Here is a 23,295-nt window from a genome sequence, read left to right as displayed (position 1 = left end):
ATATACTCTAAAAAAACACCCTGCTCATTTTGAAATAATCAAGCTGCAATCCAGTACACACATAGACAGCTTGATCCTATGCATATTTATTCAAAAATAAGTTCCATTGAGTTCAGTGGGAGTTGCTTACACACTTGGGACAATGCTGGATAAGTAGCACTGGTGGGCTAATCCTTTGAAGACAAACATCTCTGTTCTGCTTGTTCTTCAGTCGTTCAGTCATGTGTGACTCTTCGTGACCCCATGGACCATAGCACGCCAGGCCTTCCTGTCCTGCGCTCTCTCCTGGAGTGTGCTCAAGTCCATATTCATTGCATCGGTGATGCTATCTAGCCATCTCATCCTCTGCTGTCCCCTTCTCCTTTTGCCTTCAATCTTTCCCAGCATCAGAGTCTTTTCCAGAGAGTTTTCTCTTCGCATTAGGTGGCCAAAATATTTGAACTTCAGCTTCAGTATCTGTCCCTCAAATGAGCACTCAGGGTTGATTTCCTTTAGGACTGACTGATTTGACCTCCTTGCGATCCAGGGGACTTGTAAGAGTCTTCTCCAGCACCACAGTTCGAAAGCATCGATTCTTCAGCACTCAGCCTTCCTTATAGTCCAGCTCTCACAGCCATATGTTGCTACTGGGAAAACCATAGCTTTGATTAGACGGACCTTTGTCAGCAAGGTGATGTCTCTGCTTCTTACTATGCTGTCTAGGTTTGCCATAGCTTTCCTTCCAAGGAGCAAGCGTCTTTTAATTTCATGGCTACAGTCACCGTCTGTGGTGATCTTGGAGCTCACTGTCACTGCTTCCATTTCTTCCCCTTCTATATGCCAGGAAGTGATGGGGACAGATGCCATGATCTTCATTTTTTTAATGTTGAGTTTCAAACCAGCTTTTACACTCTCCATTTTCACCCTCAACAAGAGGCTCTTTAGATCCTCTTCGCTTTCTGCCATTAGGGTGGTATCGTCTGCGTATCTGAGGTTGTTGATAATTCTCCTGGCAATCTTAATTCCAGCCTGTGATTCATCCAACCTGGCGTTTCTCATGATGTACTCTGCATATAAATTAAATAAGCAGGGCGACAATATGCAGCCTTGTTGTACTCCTTTCCCAATTTTGAACCAATCCGTTGTTCCATGTCCGGTTCTTACTGTTGCTTCTTGACCCTTGTACAGGTTTCTCAGGATACAGGTAAGGTGGTCTGGTACTCCCATCTCTTTAAGAATTTGCCACAGTTTGTTGTGATCCACACAATCAAAGGCTTTAGCATAGTCAATGAAGCAGAAAGAGACGTTTTTCTGGAATTCTCTTGCTTTCTCCATGATGCAGCGAACGTTGGCGATTTGATCTCTAGTTCCTCTGCCTCTTCGAAACCCAGCTTGTACTTCCAGTAGTTCTTGGTTCACATACTGCTGAAGCCTAGCTTGTAAGATTTTGAGCATAACCTTGCTGGTATGCGAAATGAGCGCAATTGTACGGTAGTTTGAACAGTCTTTGGCATTGCCCTTCTTTGGAATTGGAATGTAAACTGACCTTTTCCAGTCTTGCGGCCATTGTGGAGTGTTCCAGATTTGTTGGCATATTGAGTGCAGCACTTTAACAGCATCATCTTTTAGGATTTTAAATAGCTCAGCTGGAATACTGTCATCTCCGCTAGCTTTGTTGTTACTAATGCTTCCTAAGGCCCACTTGACTTCACTCGCGAGGATGTCCAGCTCAAGTTCAGTGAGCGTGCTATCATGGCTATCAGGGACATTCAGATCTTTCCTGTATAGTTCTTCTGTGTATTCTTGCCACCTCTTCTTAATCTCATCTGCTTCTGTTAGGTCCTGCCTTCTTTGTCCTTTATCATGCTCGTCTTTGCACAAAACATTCCCTTGAGATCTCCGATTTTCTTGAAGAGATCTCTAGTCTTTCCCATTCTATTGTTTTCCTTGATTTCTTTGCATTGTTCATTTAAGAAGGCCTTCTTGTCTCTCCTTGCTATTCTCTGGAACTCTGTATTCAGTTGTCTATATCTTCCCCTTTCTCCCTTGCTTTTCGCTTCCTTTCTTTCCTCAGCTACTTGTAAAGCCTCATCAGACAGCCACTTGGCTTTCTTGCATTGCTTTTTCTTTGGGATGGATTGAGTTGCTGCCTCCTGAACAATGTTATGGACCTCCGTCCATAGTTCCTCAGGCACTCTGCCTATCAGGTCTGATCCCTGAAATCTATTCCTCACCTCCACTGTATATTCATCAGGGATATGATTTAGGTCATACCTGAACGGTTTAGTGGTTTTCCCTACATTCTTCAATTTCAGCTGAAATTTTGTGATAAGAAGCTCATGGTCTGAGCCACAGTCAGCTCCAGGTCTTGTTTTTACTGACTGTATGGAGCTTCTCCATCTTTGGCTGCAAAGGACAGAATCAATCTGATTTCGATATTGACCATCTGGTGATGTCCATGTGTAGAGTCGCCTTTTGTGCTGCTGGAAAAGGGTGTTTGCTATGATCAGCGTGTTCTCTTGGCAAAACTCGATTAGCCTTTGTCCTGCTTCATTTTCTACACCAAGGCCATGCTTGCCTGTTATCCTGGTGATTTCTTGACTTCCTACTTGAGCATTCCAATCCCCTGTGGTGAAGAGGACATCTGTTTTTGGTGTTAGTTCTAGAAGGTGTTGTAGGTCTTCATAGAGCCGATCAACCTCAGCTTCTTCGGCCTCAGTGGTTGGGGCATAGACTTGAATTACTGTGATGCTGAATGGTTTGCCTTGGATTCGTACTGAGATCATTCTATCATTTTTGAGATTGTACCCCAGTACTGCTTTTCCCACCTTTTTGTTGACTATGAGTGCTACTCCATTTCTTCTAAGGGATTCTTGCCCACAGTAGTAGATATAATGGTCACCTGAATTAAATTCACCCATGCCTGTCCATTTGAGTTCTCTGATTCCCAAGATGTCGATGTTCAATCTTGCCATCTCATGTTTGACCACCTCCAGCTTACCTTGATTCATTGATCTGACATTCCAGGTTCCTAAACAATATTGTTCTTTACAGCATCGGATTTTCTTTTCTCCACCAGACACATCCACAGCTGAGTGTCCTTTCGGGTTTGGCCCAGCCGCTTCACTCTTTCTGGCGCTACTTGGAAATTCCCTCTGCTCTTCCCCAGTAGCATATTGGACACCTTCCGACCTGAGGGGCTCATCTTCCGGCGTCATCTCTTTTAGCCTTGTGATACGTTCCATGGGGTTTGCTTGGCAAGAATACTGGAGTGGGTTGCCATTTCCTTCTCCAGTGGACCACATTTTGTCAGAACTCTCTGCCATGACCTGTCCATCTTGGGTGGCCCTGCACGGCATGGCTTATGGCTTCACTGAGTTACGCGAGCCCCTTCGCCACAACAAGGCAGTGGTCCATGAAGGGGCTGTTCTGCTAGGTGGTAGCTATAAAGATGAAGTACAGCTGGTGAGCCTGACCCTTTTATAGCAGCTTGTCCATTGGAAAAAGAGTTGCAATAAAACACCCTTCTGCTATGACATCAGGCTGGGCAACTCATAACTGCCTTCCAATAATCATTGCTCATAATACTATCCCTGTGTTAGTTAATCGGAATAGTTATATTTGCATTTCGGTAGCACTACCAAGATGTGGTATTTGAAACACTCATCACAGTCTGAATAGGCACAAAAGAGAAACAGGAATGATGCAGCTCTTAACTTCCAATTGATGCACAGAGTTTCCCATTTATTCACTGCTTTTTAGGTCATTTAAAAGATCAAAAAGTGCTTTGGGCAACAATGGCTTTAATGTGTACTCGTCTTAAAAGCTGTTCACATCCTGTTATTCTATAAAATCTGTTAAGCATTTAAAAGATTTAAAAGTACAACTTCTATCTTTCTGATACAATGGAAGGAAGCAGGAACCTACTTTTCATTTTGAAAAAGAGAAGAAATAAATATGTTATTTAGCTCACAGCCAGAGCATACCCTTCCGCATATCTTGGAAATCTTTGTTAGCTTTCTTGGCCCCAGGTTTGTAGTAAACAATTGTGAGCAGTCCAGGAAAAACATAACAGCTGTGTAGGAAAAGATATATCCTCTATTCTGGACATATTTAGACACACATTTTTTGTAATCCACCCAGAGAATGTCTGCTATTGGGCAGATTAAAAATATAATAAATTAAGAAAACTCTTTTTTCATGGGAAGAAGTCCTAAAACATCCACCCAATAGTGATAGTCAGAACACCTGTTAATATCGTGAAGTCAGATCAATAGACAAAATTATAACTGATTAATTATGCAACAGTAAAAATGTGAAAACATTCATATTCAATCTTGGGTCAGTTTGCACGATACGACAGCCCATCCTGTGAAATAAGCTCCGCAGTGTGGGTTGTCATCGGAACAAGCCACAGTGAGCCAAATGATCGGCCTTATCATGGGTTGTTTCACCACTCCTTCCCCCTCAGTCCTCCAACCAGCTCCAGCCCATATCCCAGGGGACTTAACGGCAGAACCTGTCTTGTCTGCCTCCTAGTTCCCCTCCTTGCTCCGGTCACAACCCCGGTCGAGTTCAGAGCTTCTTCTTCTTTTAAATGTGCCCTGATATTTGCAGAAAACGAGGCCAATTTTTTAATTATTATTTTTTCCACCCCAGGAATGTGCACAAATGACTTTGTAATTCTTTAAAAAATTCTCTTTTTTTGGTCAGTTTTTCTCATTACAAAGGTGCTCAGTTATGGCTGTCAAACTATATATAGCCTTGCCTTCTCTGTTTCCTTGTATATTTCAGCTGTCAAAGGAAACAAAGTGTACTAGGAAACATACAAGGTAATTGACAAGATGGGGCTGTGCATAGGCTGGTTTGACAGCCTTTGACAGTTGACAGGTCAGGGAGGGAAAGGGGACCAGATCGGCCCCTTAGCAAAGTTATCCTTAAGTGTTATTTTATTTATTTCATTTCATTTCTATACTGCCCAATAGCTGAAGCTCTCTGGGCGGTTCACAAAAATTAAAACCACAAAGCACAGCATAAAACAATATAAAATATGAAAGCTTATTTTATTTTAAAGTGTGGGATGTTCCCCTGGGGGTCCCCCCTTCCATTCTATCTCTCTCCAAGTCTCCCCCAAATCATTTTAAGGGTGATCTAGGGTCCACCCCATTTTCGGAGGTCCCCTTTGCAGAAAAAGTGGAGCTCTGAAAATGGGGTGGACCCTAGATCACCTAGCTTTCTTTAATCCTATGCACATAATTTAGTCTGTATGTTGCAGGTAATGGTCAGGTGCACTGCAGTATGTCAAGCCAAATGAAGATCCAGCTTTCAACCAATGTGGGGAGGAAAGGCTGCATAGAGTCTTATGGGTATCCCTTGCCTTGCATTCAGAACTGCACCCATGAATGGGGATGGATCAAGGTCATACTTTTAAATCTGGTTATACTACAGTTTTTCTATAGCATTCAGTTTCTATAGCATCTATATACACTGAAAAGGTATTTAAAATGGAGGAAACAAATATTCAATTAATACCAAAGTAGTTGGAATTGTAGTGAAAATGAATGTTATGTAATTGTTGGCTCACTGAGTACATATTTTAAGAGACTGCAAGGCAAAATACTGTCTAATTGCCTTTTTCCCTTGGTTCTGATGAGCAAAACCTCTTTATGTAATTAGCTTCACAGTGTTTCTGCAGTGGTGAAATAACTCATCCCTATTTAAAAGCTGATAATGTAGAATTATCACAATCTCCACTTACTTCCACACATTATTTCATTTCCTGTATAACTCATGAAATCTCATTTCTTCATTTCAAGCTAAAAACATTCTCTTCTTCACATCCCCATTCCACCACGTCCACACAAGTTATACTTTCTACAACAGGAGACAGCAAAGGGAAGAAGCATGTTTTAATCTGATAATGCAAGGTGAACTATTGGCTAATTTGGAAAAGGTGAGCTAGGGAAAAATCTGCTACATCCTATTGAGATTAAATGAATTTAGACGCTGTTACACAGAAAAATGTAAGTTACGGTGGCAAAAACTATGTGCTGTGGAGTGTGGGGAAATTATATGAAACCACGTGGGAAATGCCTTTGTATTTTGATTCATTTCTTTCTAAACCAAAATAGCTTTCAGAAAAATATGCGCAATTCTTTATAGGGATTATGACTCTTTCCAAAAATAAGCTCTTGAATAAGATAGCTGATGTAGAAGAAGGCAGTATGAAGTTATTAATTCAATGTCTACCTTCCAGACATGGTACACAGGTGTGCTGTCAGGATGAAAACAGATTGTGGGATACATTGTAAATGCTGCTGATTGTTCTGGTTTAATGTTTGTATATTAGAATTTAGAGTTGTACAAAACTGTACAGATTTAATAGACCCTTAAAACTATTTTAGAAAAAAATACATTTCTGTTTTGATTGAAAGGAACAGTTGCTGCACACTAGCGCTGCCCTGTCCTTGTTGTCTGCATGCCGTTCTTTTCTCTCTATAGTTTCTGCAGCATCCCAGTCTGGTTACAATTCTGGTCAAAGTCCAATGTTGTGCAAGTGGACCTCCTCTTGCGCAACAGGGCTTCCCCTTCCTTTCTTCCCCACACCCCAAATCTGCTTCATGGGGTTCCCCAAACCTCCAGAGCAGATTTGGGGGGCACAGGGGGCTGCAGGTAAGGGAGCGGGAAGCTGTTCCACCAACTGCGTTTGTTCAGTTGACAGACAGATGCTATTGGATTTCACCCTCCGAATTTTATGTTCAGTTGTACACTCAAGCATTAAAGCTGAACTCTTTGCATCAGTGGTGTCACCAGTGTATCTCTGTGCCATCTTTTTCAAATGAATTGCAAAACTTCTCATTCTTAATTTTTACTCTAACTTCTTTTGTATTTTCAGCCTCAGCTTTTTGTTATGGAATATGCAGAAGCCTCTCTAAGGATGCATGTCTGCAGCAGAGCCCTTCTGTCGTATTTCATGTTGTGTATTTACTATGAAGTATGTTGTTTTCATTTGTCCCCTGCTTCTGAGTTGCCCTCCACAAGCAGCAGGGGAGCAATGAGGGGCAAAAGATGTTGGGTTGGATCCAGATTTCAGTGTGTGCTGCTGGACTGGTAGAAGGAGACTTCCCTGCTCCCTCTTCCCCACGGCAGCCCTTCCAGCCCACTGAAAATGCTACACAGGGGGTTGTGGTCCCCTGATCAATAGGATAGGCAGTGGCATAGGGCATTGAAGGGGAAAGGGGAGAGCCCTGAGAACTGGATGGAGACACTGTACAATAAGATTGTCATCATAGTGTGTGTCACTCATTTCTGGGTCAAATTAGATGTGACCATGGCAGCCATATTTGTTTAACTACATGTCTGTCCTGTTCACATATAAAGTGGAGGTGGAACCTGTTTTTAGCCAGTTATGTGGGGTGGAAAATTTTCTGAAATAGATTTTCTCCCACTATATTTTTTTCTTTTGCAGACCATTTTCCGCTTTTAGAAATGCATTTTTTTTTCATGAAATTAGCAAGTAACATAGAGCAATATCTAATAGGGCACTCCCTTCTGGAAACAAGCTTATCTACTCATTTAGGGGCTTTCAGATGACTGATCCTTAGAAAGCAGATATATTTATCTGCATAGCATTTCAGGCATGCTAAAATTAAGGTGCAATCCTATGAATGTTTAGATGGAAAATTGTCAATTCCCTACATTCCCCAATCAGTATGGCTGGGTGGAGAATGCTGGCAGTTGTAGGGCCTTTTTTTGTCTAAACATACATAGGATCATGCCCCTTGTACATTAACATTCTAAGGGAACAAGCCCATGTATATTTAGACAGAAAAAGTCTTACAAGTCTAACTTTTGCTATCTTCCAATTCACCAGGATTTGAATTACCTTTGACCAATGCTTTTCTTATGCCATGATATTTAGATACTCTCCAAGATCATCTGGATTACCTGACTTTTACTAGCAGCTTTATCCCTGTTGTAATCAGAATGTTTGTTTCCCATCTGCAGTAGCGTTGCAAAAAGATGCCGAATTTTTCTTTTTCAACGGCTAATAATTTCCTCCGTTTCACACCTGAAACCTTGGATGAAATTAAAAAGAGAATTGCTGACAAGAAAACAAAGCATGCCAAGGCCCTGGAGGAGGGCAACGGTGGAAAGCAAGAAGAAAATATTCGACCACAGCTTGATCTGAAGGTTTTTAAAAAGCTGCCTCTTATTTATGGAAAAACCCCTCCCTGGCTCGTTGGAGAACCCCTGGAGGATGTGGACCCCTATTACAGGGATCATAAGGTTATACAATTAAAAATACACATATTTTCAGATTATTTTTGACAAAAAGGGCAGTATTCAACTCTGTAATTCCATAAATGGAAATGATGTTGTGCTAGTGGAAACTAGGTTCTGAACTATGTACAAGAGAAGAATGCAACTAAAGCGTCATTTGCACAAGTATGGTTGTGCAACCCGTTGCACAATTGCTCATAACTCTTGTGCCACCCATTGTACAACTGCTTGCACAACTGGTTGTGCAAGCATAATGGGCAACTGGTTGCGCAATGGAAAGATTCAGCAGAACTCCGCTAGCGCTATTTGAGTTTGTGGAAGGACACTGTTGGATACTGCCCAAAGGTATTCCCTGAGATTAAACCTAAAGTACTGCAGAATCTTCTTGTGGAAGCTACAATAAAATTTACAAAAGCTCCAGCCTTCATCCTGTATATTTCTGAACAGTGGTGAAAGCGTTAATTCAGGGGCAAGCTCTCTCACAGCGCCCTTCAGCTGGGCTGTGATGCTGGAAAAGAGTCTGGCTGGAAGACAAAATGCCTGATGAAGAGGCCACTGAGAGGTAAGCAGAAAGTACCAGAAGGGGTCTGCTCCCCTTACCCATGTGCCCCTATTGGTCTAAAAAGCAGATTCCCAGTGCTCTTTATCAGTGATGAGTGAGCCTGAGGAATTTATTGTAATTCATCATATCAAGGATAACATGGCCTGGTGGCTACAAACATAGAATCATAGAATAGTAGGGTTGGAAGGGGCCTATAAGACCATCGAGTCCAACCCCCTGCTCAGTGCAGGAATCCCAATCAAAGCATCCCTGACAGATGGCTGTCCAGCTTCATCTTGAATGCCTCCAGTGGGGAGAGCCCACCACCTCCCCAGGTAGTTGGTTCCGTTCTCATATTGCTCTAACAGGACGTTTTTCCTGATGTTCAGCCAACATGCATTCTTCTATAGCTTCCACAGCCATGTCATGCATGTGGTTGAAAAAGGAAGATGGGGTTCTGTGTATACACTTCCTGACTCTACAGGCTTTCCCACTGGTCCTCCCCCAGGGCTGGATCTACACTGGTGTTTTTTATCAGGATTGAAGTGCACTGATGACTGTTAGGGACATTACACATTCTGTATACCATTTTCTAGCGTTATTTCCTGCTTTTTATTCCGCATGATCCAAATTACCATAACAGATGTCACTGCGTGCACTATGAGGTACACATGCATGAGAGGGATATGGCGTCACCATGATGGGATTGTACTGATATGACACGAGGTGTAAATCCGGCCCAGGATTCCTGCAAAATATAAGCTCTCTCTCCAGTCTCCTCCTCTCACTGCTGCTGTGAGGACCCATCACAGTGGTAGCCCCAAGTGCATGGCATTCCCTTGTCCCACTGAAGGGGATGAATTTATGAGCTGAAAGAAAACCTGTGACTGGATTTCCTGTGGTTTGCCGTGCAGCGAAATGGCAAATCCAGGGGTGTGCAGCAATTTCTATTGGGGAAAATGCTTGCAGGTGGAAAGCATGGGGAAATATCCCATGCTGCAGCCCTGATACAAATGGGTGGGGGGGGGGAGAGTTGCTTTTTGCTGCAGAAAAAAAATCCCCCAGAGGAGATCCAGTCATTGGTTTTCTGTCACCCAGACTAGTTTGGCCCTGAGTAAAAACCTACCACAGGAATCCCTGTTTTATATGCCTCTCTTTGTCATGATGATACAGATTTTTCTAGAGTGCTGTATAAACAGACTGAACTTCTGTGATGGTTGACATCTGCAGTCCAGACTGTTTTGATATTCCCCCAAGTCAGTATTGGTGAGGTTGCATTGGGTTTATATCAGTAGTTATACCATGCAAATGCAGACTGTTTCTTGTTTTCCTAAAGTCTCTTCTAAACAGTATGCAATATTTTTTTAAAAGCATTTACATGTATTTTACAGACATTTATGGTGCTATCAGCCAGGAGAAGAATCTTTCGGTTTACTGCCACCAAAGCCTTATTTTTATTTAGTCCTTTCCATCTACTAAGAAGACTAGCCATCAAAATTTTGATACATACATATCCTTCTGGTTTCCTTCATTCTAACTCATATGGATTTCATGAAAAACGGGTATTTATTATAATATATAGGCATCGGTTTCTATTTCCTAGGATTGCCACAACTAGAGAGGATATTAGCTCAAGAGGTTTTTCTTCATGTTCCAAGTGTAATTACCCTTCTTGGAAATGGAAGTGAATTTCTTCGACATTAGGTTAGCTAGTGACTATGGAGTTTAACTTTCCTCCCATTCTGCAACATTTGGCTCGATTTGCATGTTTCATTTATTTAAAGACCCTGGGTTCTGCACTACCTTTGGCATGGTGACTGGAATTATGTGGGTTGAGTTTATGGAGATGCTTCCCTTAAGGCTGGAGGATGAATTGAATTATCTATGATTCCATGGTCCAAATTTTGCATTTAAAAAAGAAAAAAAATCAACGGTGTTACTAAGAAGTGAGGATAGAATTTATTATTTAGATCAACCCCAACCTGGGGCCCTTCAGATGTTTTGAACTGCAGCTCCCATCATTTCCAGCCATGCTGGAGGGTACCAGGTTAGGGAAGGCTGATTTAGACTGACAGAAAATGGAATAAGGTGCTCCCCACGTTAGTTTCAGTGACAGGTGGGATGAAAATTAGTTGATGCAGATACACCTTAGTTGATGCAGATACACTAGCAAAAGTGACGACCCACCATTTTCCTATAGTGTGGTCGCCTACAATATGGGCTCAAGAGAGGGAGCTACTTGTATTGCTAGCCCCATAATGCAAGATCCTTTGCCTTGCAATTGGTGCTAGGGAAAAGGTAGTAGTGCTGAAAGGGAAGCCAATATCTTCTCTTAAAAAACAACAACAACAACACCCGACCCAAACTGTCATCTAAGAGTGCAAGTGTTGGCCAGAAATTGTGTTTGGTTTTGGTTTCATTATGCAACTTTGTTCCCTTCTCCACACCAAACAGTTCTTACCTATCCTTAATAAATGCCCTTGTCCATTCTATAACTGGATACACAGGCCCTGTTCATACCTTCAAAAGCATGTAGGCTGAATGCATGGAGGAGGGAGCTTCCTGTTCTCATACATTTGCACGTCCAGCAGAAGGTCTGAATAAGAGTAAGCTGTTGGATTGGGTACTGTAATGAGCTGACCACTTCTAGAGTGTGACATAAGGAGGCCATCATTTTTCTTCCTAAGTCTTCTTGTGCACCTTTAAGGGCTCTGGGTTTGGGTTAGACATGGATGTTATTACTCGGGGAGTAAAGGGAAGCCTGTTAAAAGCCTGAGAGGAGCTTGCTTCCAACTCAGACTTCCTGTAGTCAGAGTCCTTGGGAACTTGCTTGTACCAGTCCTGGTGCTGACTAGGACCTGAGGAAGATACCAATAAGAACATAAGAAGGATCAGACCAAGGGTCAATCTAGTCTAGCATTCTGTTCACACAGGGGCCAAACAGCTGCCCATGGGAAACCCTCAAGCAGGACATGAGTGCAAAAGCACCATCCCACCCATGTTCCCCAGCAACTGGTGTACATAGGCATATTGCCTCTGATATTGGAGTTAGCATATAGTCATCAGGACTAGTAGCCGTTGAAAGCCTTCTCCTCCAGGAGTTTGTCTAACCCACTTTTAAAGCCATCCAAATTGGTGGCCATCACTACATCTTGTGGTAGCAAATTCCATAGTTTACCTATGTACTGTAGAAGAAGTATTTCCTTTTATTTGTCCTGAATCTCCCACCAATCAGCTACATGGGATGACCCCCAGTATTATTAGAGAGGGAGAAAAATGTTTCCTTATCCACTTTCTCCACACCATGCATAATTTTGTACACCTCTATCATGTCTCCCCTTACCTTTTCTTCAAGCTAAACAATCCCAACTGTTGTAACCTTCCCACATAGGGGAGTTGCTCCAGCACCTTGATCATTTCAGTTGTCCTTTTCTGCAATAATTACGCAAAAAAATCAAGAACCTACTGAAGAGTTAGGCAAGTGCATAATTTTTAGAAATGCGTCCTTTAATTTAAGAGCACACTGGTAAGAAGCACTATCACATTTGTTTTGGCTATTCATGAAATGTTGAACATATTAGTAAGCTTTTTTCCCCAAAGAATGCCATTTCCTTAACTCATTATTTACTTTGTTCATTGCATTCATAACATGCGTTGTTCTCATCAACTGTGTGTTTATGGCTTTAAATAAGCCTCCAGGACATCCCAATATCACTGAGTAAGTATCACTGCACACTACTGAGTACTGCCCTCTCCTGCCTCTTAAAAAAAAAAAAGGAACTGCTGTGTGTGTGTGTGTGTGTGTGAGAGAGAGAGAGAGAGAGAGAGATAGATTGATTAATATTCATTTATACTTGCATTTGTAGTATTTAATTTAAGGTAACTAATTTTAAAAGCCTCCCTATACCCTGTTGTACTACTATGCAACTGCTCAAATCAGAGATGGTAACCATGGTCCCCACTGGAACAAGGCATTGGGGAGCTCCCTAGCTGCCAAAGCCACACCTTCACTTTACCAAGCCCCCGTTCTACATTCTTGTTTTAAAAATTAGAATTCTGAGGAAGCCAGTCAGATTGGCCCATAACTCCTTTCCCTCTTTAATGAGCTTCCGCCGTGCATTAAAAACGTGGTTGTTCAGGCAGGCATTTAGGGTGGGTTAGGGTATTTTAGAAAACGTTTTTATTGTAGAATTTTATTGTTTAAAACTATTTTATTATATGCTGTACATTGCCCAGAGTGGCTGGGTGACCAGCCAGATGGGCGATTAATAAATTTAATAATAATAATAATAATAATAATAATAATAATACTTGAGTGGGCAGTGGAGGCTGATGGCTCTGATTTCAGTGGGGCTGTGATTCCATTCTGGGTTTCAGTCAGAACCAACCAGAACTCTAAAGAAGCTACCTTGGATAGCTCCTTTAGAGTTCTGGCTGAAATGCAGAGTTGAATCACAGCCCCACCAAAGTAGGAGCCACCAGCCTCCACTGGAAATGGGCAAGTTTCTTTATTGTCAGTTTAGTTACCACAGCCCCTCCCTCATATTTGCGACTTCTTTATTAGACCCAAAATACTAGGGGTAGCCAACCTTTTTGGGCCCGTGGGTAAATTTGGCAATCTAAGTAAGTGTGTGGGCACCACCACAAAATGGCTGCCGTAGGAGGCATGGCTAATCACAAAGGACAAGTAACCTGCCCATAGGAGTCAGTACAAGGCAGAGGTGAGTGGTGAGCCCCAGCACACCTAACAGCTCCTTTGAACCAACATTTTCAGTGCCAACAGAAACCTGAAGGCAAACTCTTCCCCCCACCCTCTGCCAACCAACTCATTTCCATTTATTTATTTATTTATTTATTTATTTATTTATTTATTTATTACATTTCTATACCACCCCATAGCCAAAGCTCTCTGGGAAGTTTACAGAAGTTAAAACATTAAAATACAACATACGAAGTTTAAAAGTCATTTACATAAAAGCACACAGGCAATATACACAAACAACATATAATGAAAAACAACTTTGAACAGTCAGTTATAACTAAAGAGACATCCAGGACTGATTAAAACTCATCAGTCATCATGTGCTGCCAAATGCCTGGGAAAAGAGATAGGTCTTAACCTGGCACCAAAAAGATAACAATGTTGGTGCCAGGTGGACCTAATGGGGGAGCTCATTCCACAGATGGGGGGCCACCACTGAGCAGGCCCTCTCCCTTGTTGCCGCCTTCTGAGTTTCCCTTGGAGGAGGCCCCCAGAGGAGGACCTTAGATGCTGAATGTAGAGTACAAGTAGAGTTGTGCTGTCAGGTATTGCAGTCCCAAGCCTTGTAGGGCTTTTTATCTCTCTCACGCTGTCACAGGAGTCCCTTCTTGTTTCCCTTCTTTTTCTTGGTAGCTGGGTGCACTGCAGAGGAGAGCATTGGCTTGCAGCTGCCCACCAACTTCATTTCCTAAGAATGAGCTTTTCTGCACGAGGCATTTATCATGTGCTTGTCATTCGCTATTCACAGTTGTTCATGGGTCCTTTAGATGACGTTTTGACCTTTCACTTCTGTGTCTAAAGAGCAGTTCTGGCAAGTTTTTTTGGAGCAGGGAAAATTTGTTATTTATTTGTAAAAGCAAAAGAAAATGCTTTTTTTCCGCTATACTACAGTGCCACCTAGAGGTTATGTAGTGGAAGAGCAAGAAAGGAAATGCTGTTCATGTAGTGTGCCGAAACTGAACGCAGATACAGTGATTAATAGCCTCATGTAGAAAAGGCTCAAGGTCTCTGAGCTCCACATGTGGCCCAGAGGCAATTGTGGGAAATGATGGTGGCAGAGGCTGGATGTCCTCACTTTGCTTTGAAGTGATCCCAGCTGCTGGTAAGAAAATTTATTAATTTTAAAAAATGAGAGGGATAGGATACTTCAGAAAAGTGTCCAGTACCACACTGGTGCCCCGGAGAAACTATGTTGCCCACCTCTGCTGTATATCATGTGCAATTATAAACAGACATGTTGTAAACTTACTTCCAAGTAGATGTATTTATAGTCAAAGAGCCAGATTATAAATCCATGGTACCAACCCTGCGTCTCCACACACCATGGACTCACCAAGTCCAGTGTGGCCTGTCAGCTGATGGGCTCTGTAAGAACTGCAAAAGGGGTGTGCACTCAGCAGGCCACAGCGCATGGCTGATGGATTGTGTCCAGCTTGCTGGATCACAAATTGTACACGTCTGGTATAGTAGGTGGCTCAGAACTGGAAATAAATACAAATGTAATCATATAATGATATGTAACCCTGCCTTTCCCTGTAATGCTGTCATAGTGCTTCTCTTTTTCCTTAGACTTCATCTGGGAGGTAGTGCAAAGTGCAGGACTTGAGCTCATTCCTCTATGTCTTCCACACTCCTAATGATTTTGCTTTGCTTTCCAGGATTCCTTTCACCATTGTTTATACTGCTGAATTTGCAGTCAAAGTGGTGGCCAGAGGATTTCTTCTGAACGAATTCACCTATCTGCGGGATCCCTGGAACGTCCTGGATTTCTTTGTTTTAACTATGACGTAGGTTTCAGTGTTCCTTCTTTGCCAGTCAGAATCTCCATAGAGGTGGAAAGTCAGGCTACTGTCCTGCTGCTAGCTTTCCATGTGAGTTCCTGACTTAGGAAACATGCACTGGCCCAGAGTCCTTGAAAGATGTAGGCTGGCTTGTTTATCTGCTAGAGTTCTAGCTGCTATTAAGTAAAACATTAGTTATTGGCCAGACTGGAAATGTAGTTATTATAATTATTATGTAAACGTTTAATATTAATAATAATAGTGACTTTGGGGTCTAAAAATCTATTGCTTGGAAGCTTTTCTAGTACTCAGAGTGTCTTGGGCTTGTACCATGTTAGCGTTCTATCTGCCGTAGAAATACCTGTACAATTTTGAACTCATGAGTCAGCCTGTCACAGAAGCCCTGTGCAGTGGTTCTACGGGGGTAGGGTGGGGGTGTGCCTATGGCCTTGCAACCCCACATGTGTTCAGCAAAATGTATGCCCAGAGCTTGCATGCATACAAAATGTATGTGTATGAGCTCTGAACGAATGGTAGAGCTTCTCCCTTTTGGCAGTGCCCCTGGTGGTGTAGAGTGCAGACAGTGGCTACGTGCATGCAGTTTGTACACATTTGGAGTCAGTGCAGATGTTACGTTGACCTTGTTTGAGGGGCAGGACCAGATGATGTAATCTGGCTTTCCTGTAGCTTGTGTCTTCACGGGGATTGAGGCCAAAGCATCTTCATATGTATGGTTTTAAATTCAGTCTGTCAAAAGAAATCCACATGGCAGAATAATATGAGTTAAGCTTCACACGTTTTGGGCTTCCACCACTGCATAATTTAGTGATTGTGGGAGACTGAGTTTGGAATGGCAGCCAGGAATGCAGGTTATAAAATCAGCCACGTATGATACAGCAGAAACACAGGGCCAGCCAAAGACATTTTGCTGCCTGAGTCAAAGAACAAAATGGTGCCCCCTCCCATTCTGTGTACAAAAGCCAATTGGACTGGGAGATGAATCTGTCTTCAACAATGAGGATGGGATAGCATCTTCCACTGCACCTGAGAGGGACAGGCTAATTTAGGGGGTGCAGAGCAGGTCACATGGCACACAGGTCTCTCCTCCAATAACTTGCTGACACCACCCACCATCTGCCACCTGAGGCAACTGTTTCACTCTACCTAATGGTAGGGCTGGCCATGGAGAAGCATGGAGAGTCTTCCATCACATAGGAAACTGCCTTATACCAAGTGAGACCCCTGGTCCAGCTACTTCGATGTTGACTACAGTGGCTCTCCATGATTCCAAACAGGAGTCTTCTTTCCAAGCCTTGCCTGGGAATTGAATGTTGGACCTTCTGTGTGCAAAATATCAATGGGCTATGGCCCTTCCCGCAAACAATCGGCACATAGGAAGCTTCCTTATCCTGAGTCAAATCATGAGCCTATCTGGTCCAGTACTAGCCAGGTTCACACAATCACAGGGTGGGTAATAAGCCACGGTGGCTTATTAACAACCTGGTGTGTGCCAGTCACAAGCTGGCTGTGTGCTGGGGGGATTAGCATAATTACCTTTGGCAGTATGGCTTGTTGTATTGTACTAACCTGGCCAGGATGACTTGTTGCCATGGTTAACAAGCCACTCAGAATCCATGGGCTCTTGTAGGGTTCTGGGTTGGCTTGTTAACAAGAACAAGCCACCCAGGGCCACATTCGCATGACACAAGCTGTGTTGCTGAGGGTAATTATGCTAATCCCCCCAGCAAGTGCAGTGGACAAAGTAAGCCACTGTGGCTTATTTCCCCAGCCGCGATCATGCAAACTGGGATACCAACTGGGTTCAGACAATGTGATAACCCACACTCATGGGTTGAGTATGAGTTGTCATTGAACTGTGGGCTGTTGTTGAAACATGGGTTATCGTTCTGTCTGAATCCAGCCACGCTAACAAACCACGGTTTGGTAACCATGAACAACCAATGAAGAACCCATCGTTCATTGCTGAGTTGTGAACTGTGGGTTGTTCATGGTTAACATGATTTGTTAGCGCAGCTGGGTTCAGACAACATGATAACCCATGTTTCACCATCAACCCATGATTCAATGACAACTCACACTCAACCCATACTCAACCGTTGAATGTGGCTTATCGAGTTGTCTAAACCCAGCCACTGTCTGCTCTGACTGACAGCAACTCTCCAGGGTGTTTCCAGACTGAGGTGCCTGAAATCCCTTTTTGACTGGACATGCTGGGGATTGAACCTGGGACCTTTGGAATGTAAATGATACATTATACCACTCAGTTGTGGCCCATATGCCACACACCTGAACAACCCAGGTATCGGAGTAGTTGGATTTCCTGGGACAGGCAGGAGCATATCTGAATGTGCAGAATACAAACTACAGTTACCAGTAGTCTTAAACAATGATTAGCCTGTTGATTTTGTTCCAAAACTGTTTCTCTTTTTGTAATTTTCAGATATATAGCCTTTTCTTCTAAAATTGGTAGCATTTCAGCTCTACGAATTTTCAGGGTACTGAGAACTTTAAAAGCTGTTTCTATAATCCCAGGTGAGAAGGTGTTTTTCCTGCTAATTTATCTGTCCTTTTGGTTATTTGCTACCTTTGTATATTGCCTTTCAGTCAAAGGTTTCAAGGCAATTTACAGAAAAATAAACGCAAAGTAAAAATAAACCCATTAAAAATAATCATTTATGAAATTCAGCGAACAGTAAGTCTCACCTTCCACTCCCAATCCAAATACAACACAAAACAGCAATAAATTGCAGCATCAATTAAACAACAATTACAACTGAAAGCATATCAATATAAAAATCCTATAGACCAGGAGTACAGAACCTCAGGGCTTGGGGCAAAATCCCAATTTGGCCCTCTAGAAGGTCACACCCCCTTTATCCCAACCATCGAACATTTGGTTTCCTGGCTTTGGGGCAGTTTTCCCCTTATTCTAAAAGGTTGAAATGCCCTTCTTAAGGCTTAGTTACTGGCAGTACATGCTGTAAGCTAAATTATGCTTATAGCTTGAACTGTAAACATATATGATATTTTTGGCTCCACCCCTTTTGCTTTTTGTGAACCACCCAGAGAGCTTCAGCTATGGGGCAGTATAGAAAGATAATAAATGAATTCTGGGAAGTCTGGGAACCCTAAACTGTGTGACAAGTCAAATCTTGGCTATCCATCACTTTAAAAAAAAATCCCACAATTTGTGCAAATTATGCAAATTCAGCTATAATCTGCGTAATTTGTGCAAATTCAGCTGTAATTTGCAGAAATTGCTCAGAAATTTGTGCAAATTGCAGAACGTCCCCCCCCCCACACACACACACTATGTGTAAAATTCCCAGAAAAGCCACAAAATGGCTCAACTCACTACAGACCAAGTCAGGCACTGCAGCAGGAACTGAAACGAAGTCCGGCAGGCCAAGTCTAGGAAAATGAATCAAACTCTACCCCCAAATGGATTTCTCTGACATCCCTAACCTTGGCAACCATGACCAGGGAGCTACTCTTCTTACAGGCTGAAAAAACAGCCACCATCTGTTCAGCCCCTCCCCCATGCTTTGATCTAGCAGAGCTGTCAGACATCTGAAAAGGCTGAGACTTATCCCTGACAGGAATGATGGACTGGGAGCCGGGAGATCCGGGTTCTAGTCCCCACTCAGCCATGGAAGCTCACTGGGTGACTTTGGGCCAGTCACAGACTCTCAGCCCAACCTACCTCACAGGGTTGTTGTTGTGAGGATAAAATGGAGAGGAGGAGGATAATGTAAGCCGCCTTGGGTTCCTTGCAAGAGGAAAAAAGGTGGGATATAAATGCAATAAATAATAATAATAATAATAGTTGTCGTGTAACACATCTGGAGCACATCAGGTTGGGGAAGGGGGATGTAAGGCTGATAGATCAACCCTGAATCTTAAAAAGCACCAGAAGTCTGTAGGGGGCTACTTTAAACCCTGGAGCACTTCAAAAAGCCAGTCTAGGTGGAAGACTCTGGGTGCTTCCAGACAGAGGTCTCCTAGCGCTACAAATCAAACGGCATTGTGCAGCTATTCCACCTTTTCTTTCTAAACAAGTTTTTTTCTGGTAAGAAAAAAAGATGGAAGAAGGGGCGGGAAAACATGGGAGGATTACAAATGAAAGGTGGCAGTGTCTGGACTCCCTGTAAAATCCCATGAATGAGGCAGGATGATTGCATAATAAAAGCCTCACTCCAAGCACCCTCTATGAGCCACCATATTATACACCATATGTTTTGCCAATGCCCAATAATTGCCTCCTTTTGGGAGGAGGTTATTATACAGATAAACTTTGTCTTGGAACACTCTTTAATATTTACTGATGTAGATGTCCTTTTAAATTATCTACCTGCTTCCTGGAAGTTAACGCACAGAGCAGATGGATTCTCCGCGCCCCTTTGACAGTGAAAAGGCTGATGATATTACAACGTTGGAAGGATAACCCCTCCCTTCCTTTAATGCAATGGATTGAAGGCCTTGCCACACTTTCAACATTTGAATGTGTGGTGTTTAGATGCTACCTGCAAATGGATACTTATTTGGATATTTGATCTGCTTTTGTTGAAGTTTATGTATTATTCTTATTTATTTATTTATTTATTTATTTATTTCATTTCTATACCGCCCAATAGCCGAAGCTCTATTTCTTATTCTTAGAAATCCCTATTGTGTTTCATTCATATATATACATGAATGAATGAAACACACGCACACGCTTCATATGCATGCATTGAAACTGATATATTAAAATTTACGTAGCTACTTTCTTTTCTTTTCCTCTTTTTTTGTTTGTTTTGTTGCGATTTCACAATTAAAAATTAATTTTTGAAAAATGTTATACACTAGCTGCAGCCCGAGGCTGCTTGAAGCACATTATAATAGCTGGGTTTGGGGCTTGCTTTCCAAAAAATATGAATCGTTTCTCTAAGGATAGTAGCTAAGAAATATAATCAAAGTGGGCTGCAGTTTTTGTCTTCCAGTATCCGTCTCTCTATAATGCTGCCTTTTCTTTTTTTCATAGGTCTAAAAGTCATTATAGCTTCACTTCTTCAATCAGTGAAGAAACTTGCCAACGTGATGTTGTTGACCATTTTCTCCTTGGCTGTCTTTGCCCTGGTTGGCCTCCAGCTCTTCATGGGCAACTTAAGTAATAAATGTGTCCACAATGATTGTATTAATGATACCTTCAACAATAACAAACCATGTGTGTTAAAGAATCCAGGTAAATTCGCTCCCCCCCCCAACTTTAAATAAGTTGAATACAACTCCTTGATAAGCGGTACTAAACTGAAAACCAATATTGGTATCATGGCCTATCATAAGATGTTTGTTTGTTTATTACATTTCTATACTTCCCCATAGCCGAAGCTCTCTATGCAGTTCACAACAATTAAAACAATAACATGCATAAGATACAATATACAAGTTTAAAACTACAGTATATAATAGAAATAACAACCAAAATAAAGTGTAGCAGCAATGCAGAGATTTAAAACACAGTAACAGATTCAAAACAACAGAAACCAAAAAACTAAAATGCCTGGGAAAATAAGGCTTTACATGGTGCCAAAGAGAACACGATATAGGAGCCAGGTGAGACCCTCTGAGAACCTTATTCCACAGCTGGGATGCCACAACAGAGAAGCCCTTCTTCTTAGTAGCCATCCACCTCACTTCCTTTGGTGGGAGCTCCTGGAAAAGGACCTCTGAGGACAAACTTAGGGTCCAAGTAGGTATATATATCGGAGGAGACGATCCTTCAGCTAACGTAGCCCCAAGCCATTTAGGCTTTGAATGTTAATACCAGCTCTTTGGATCAGGTCCAGAAATGGACTGGCAGCCAGTGCAGATGGAAAAGTTGGCCAGTCCCCATTTACAATCTCCCTGCCCTATTTTGGATGAGCTGAAGTTTCCGGACCATTTTCAAAGCCAGCCCCATGTATACCACTTTACAGTAATCCAGACGAGAGGCGACCAGAGCATGGCCTGGTCTGTACGCTGCACTGTTGCGAGCACAGTATGTCCCTGTCCCTGTGACTGGATCTGGTGTGCCTACAGGCGTCACCTTGGATCTGCAACTGTACAAGAAGGCACAGAGCTAGGCCCTGAGCGGACATGGGAAGCGAATGGGCACTTCCTGTTGGAGAGCTTCACACAATATTTTTTCCCCTTAAAAGCCCTGTGCAAATACGTTGGGTGAACTCGCCCAGTTGTGATAGAAGCAGGCATGTACACTCCAACAAGCCCAGGTTCCCTACTCACCAGAGGTCCCAGTTTGTGCCACGACGTAGGTGCTAAGCCAAGAAGGCTGTGAGGGAGGGGGTCAGAGGCTGCGGCCTGCTGCTCATGCCATCGCCTCCCACAGCCCAGTCAGTGGGGCTGGCTGGGCTTGAGGTGGGGGGAGGGGGAGCTGAAGGAGCATCCTGGAGGGATGAGTTTTCCCTCTGGTCCGCTCCTCGGCCACTTCAAGGGGCTCCAGCCTGGGGCCCCTCCTCACTCTGTACCTTTGTATAGAAGAACATTCGGTAAGTTAACCCTAGCTCTTACGTTCTGCTCGTCAGTGAAATGTGGAAGGAGCACCGCACCGGGAGAGATATCAAGCTGAGGCACAAGTCTCAGTAAAACCTTTTATTGCAGTAATTCCAGTAATTAGCGGTAAGCCTTGACAGCCAGTGGGAGACCTGGTAGAACTGAATTCTCAGGCGTCTGGCTTCCCACGGCTGGGCCTGGCTCTACAGCTTCCCTGTCTGACTCAGAATCCATGTCACAGGCTATAGCTCCCCCCGGATTGGGGCAAGAAGCACAGAAAGAACATCATCCCTGCGAAAGCAACAGATGGCAAAAGAGTTGCACCAGCAACAACGATACATGAGAAACACATGTGCAAATGACACACATCAGAGCCAAAAACCACTACATAGGCTGAACACATACAAGTATAACGCTGAATTTGAGATGAAGGTATAATGGAATTGTTGACGAGATCTCTGGATGATACCTCCTTTCATTACTTTATCAGAATCATCCTAGGAACAAAATATTTTATTTCTCATGGAAGGCAGCTCAAAATAGCCTTCTGGCCTGTTGGAATGGCTGCTGGTGATGACAGTTGAGGGAGGAGGGAGCACCCAGTTTCCTTGGTGCTACCCTCTCTTATTTCCGCTTTGGCTCTAAATAAGACTTATACTTGAGATGTCAGGTATGAATGAGTTCTCTGATTCACAGTATAACACATTATTCCTTATGTACATAATTTCTTATCCATTGTGCAATTAACTGATAATTGTGACCATTGTGCCTCATTGTAGGAGGATACTTTAAATAATGGACTTTTATTCTCTTTCTGTCACTTTTGTTCCCAGGCAATGACGTCATCTACCTGATGGTTGAGGGCTCTCCCTTGCTGTGTGGGTACAGCACAGATCCCAAGTAAGTAATTAACATGCTTAGTTTTTAAAGTTGAAGTAGCAGCTGTGGCAGGTGCAACGATCAAGATCAGAACTGTATCATGGGTGAGTTAACTGTCTGCCTCTCTGCCATGGTCCCAGTGAAAATCTGTCCCCCCCCACAGCTGCTATTCTCTGTTGGAGGAGGGTATCCAGAGTGGGGTTATCTCTTCCTCCTCCTTCTCACTCACGAACGCAAAGCTTATACTAATGAGAGGCCCCCAGAGGAGAATCCCTCCTAGTTCCGGTTCCTGTCTGCTCTCAAGTCAGGGCTTCCTACACAGAGGACCATCTGAGGATGGGCCTTCATTGGCCTAATTAGCCCAAGATGGGAGCCATGTGGGCGAGTGGTTCCCGAGTCCAGGAGAGAGGCTCATTGCCTGTGCTGGATGGGGTTGCACTCCTCTTGAAAGATCAGGTTCGTAATCTGGGGGTACTCTTAGATCCATAAGTGTCACCGGAGGTCCAAGTGGCCATGGC

The 23,295-nt window shown here is 43.0% G+C and overlaps 1 protein-coding gene across 1 annotated transcript in view; it reads left to right on the top strand.

The window, feature by feature from the left end:
- Positions 1-7,819: 7,819 nt before the first annotated feature.
- Positions 7,820-23,295, top strand: part of LOC146345198 (sodium channel protein type 5 subunit alpha-like) — a 79,520-nt gene continuing 64,044 nt past the window's right edge. The window contains exons 1-7 of the mRNA XM_084859833.1: positions 7,820-8,268; positions 10,195-10,313; positions 12,432-12,521; positions 15,224-15,352; positions 17,808-17,899; positions 20,391-20,591; positions 22,732-22,798. Of these exons, the coding sequence (XP_084715959.1) occupies positions 8,002-8,268; positions 10,195-10,313; positions 12,432-12,521; positions 15,224-15,352; positions 17,808-17,899; positions 20,391-20,591; positions 22,732-22,798 (965 nt within the window). The 5' untranslated portion in view covers positions 7,820-8,001. The remainder of the gene's footprint in view (positions 8,269-10,194; positions 10,314-12,431; positions 12,522-15,223; positions 15,353-17,807; positions 17,900-20,390; positions 20,592-22,731; positions 22,799-23,295) is intronic.

This window comes from Heloderma suspectum, chromosome 5 (assembly GCF_057233095.1).
Source record: "Heloderma suspectum isolate Gila_16-S chromosome 5, 16-S_ref, whole genome shotgun sequence".
In the NCBI taxonomy this organism is placed as follows: Eukaryota; Metazoa; Chordata; class Lepidosauria; order Squamata; family Helodermatidae; genus Heloderma; species Heloderma suspectum.
The sequence above is the reverse complement of the archived record's forward strand: the minus strand, read 5'-3'. Positions and strand labels throughout refer to the sequence as shown.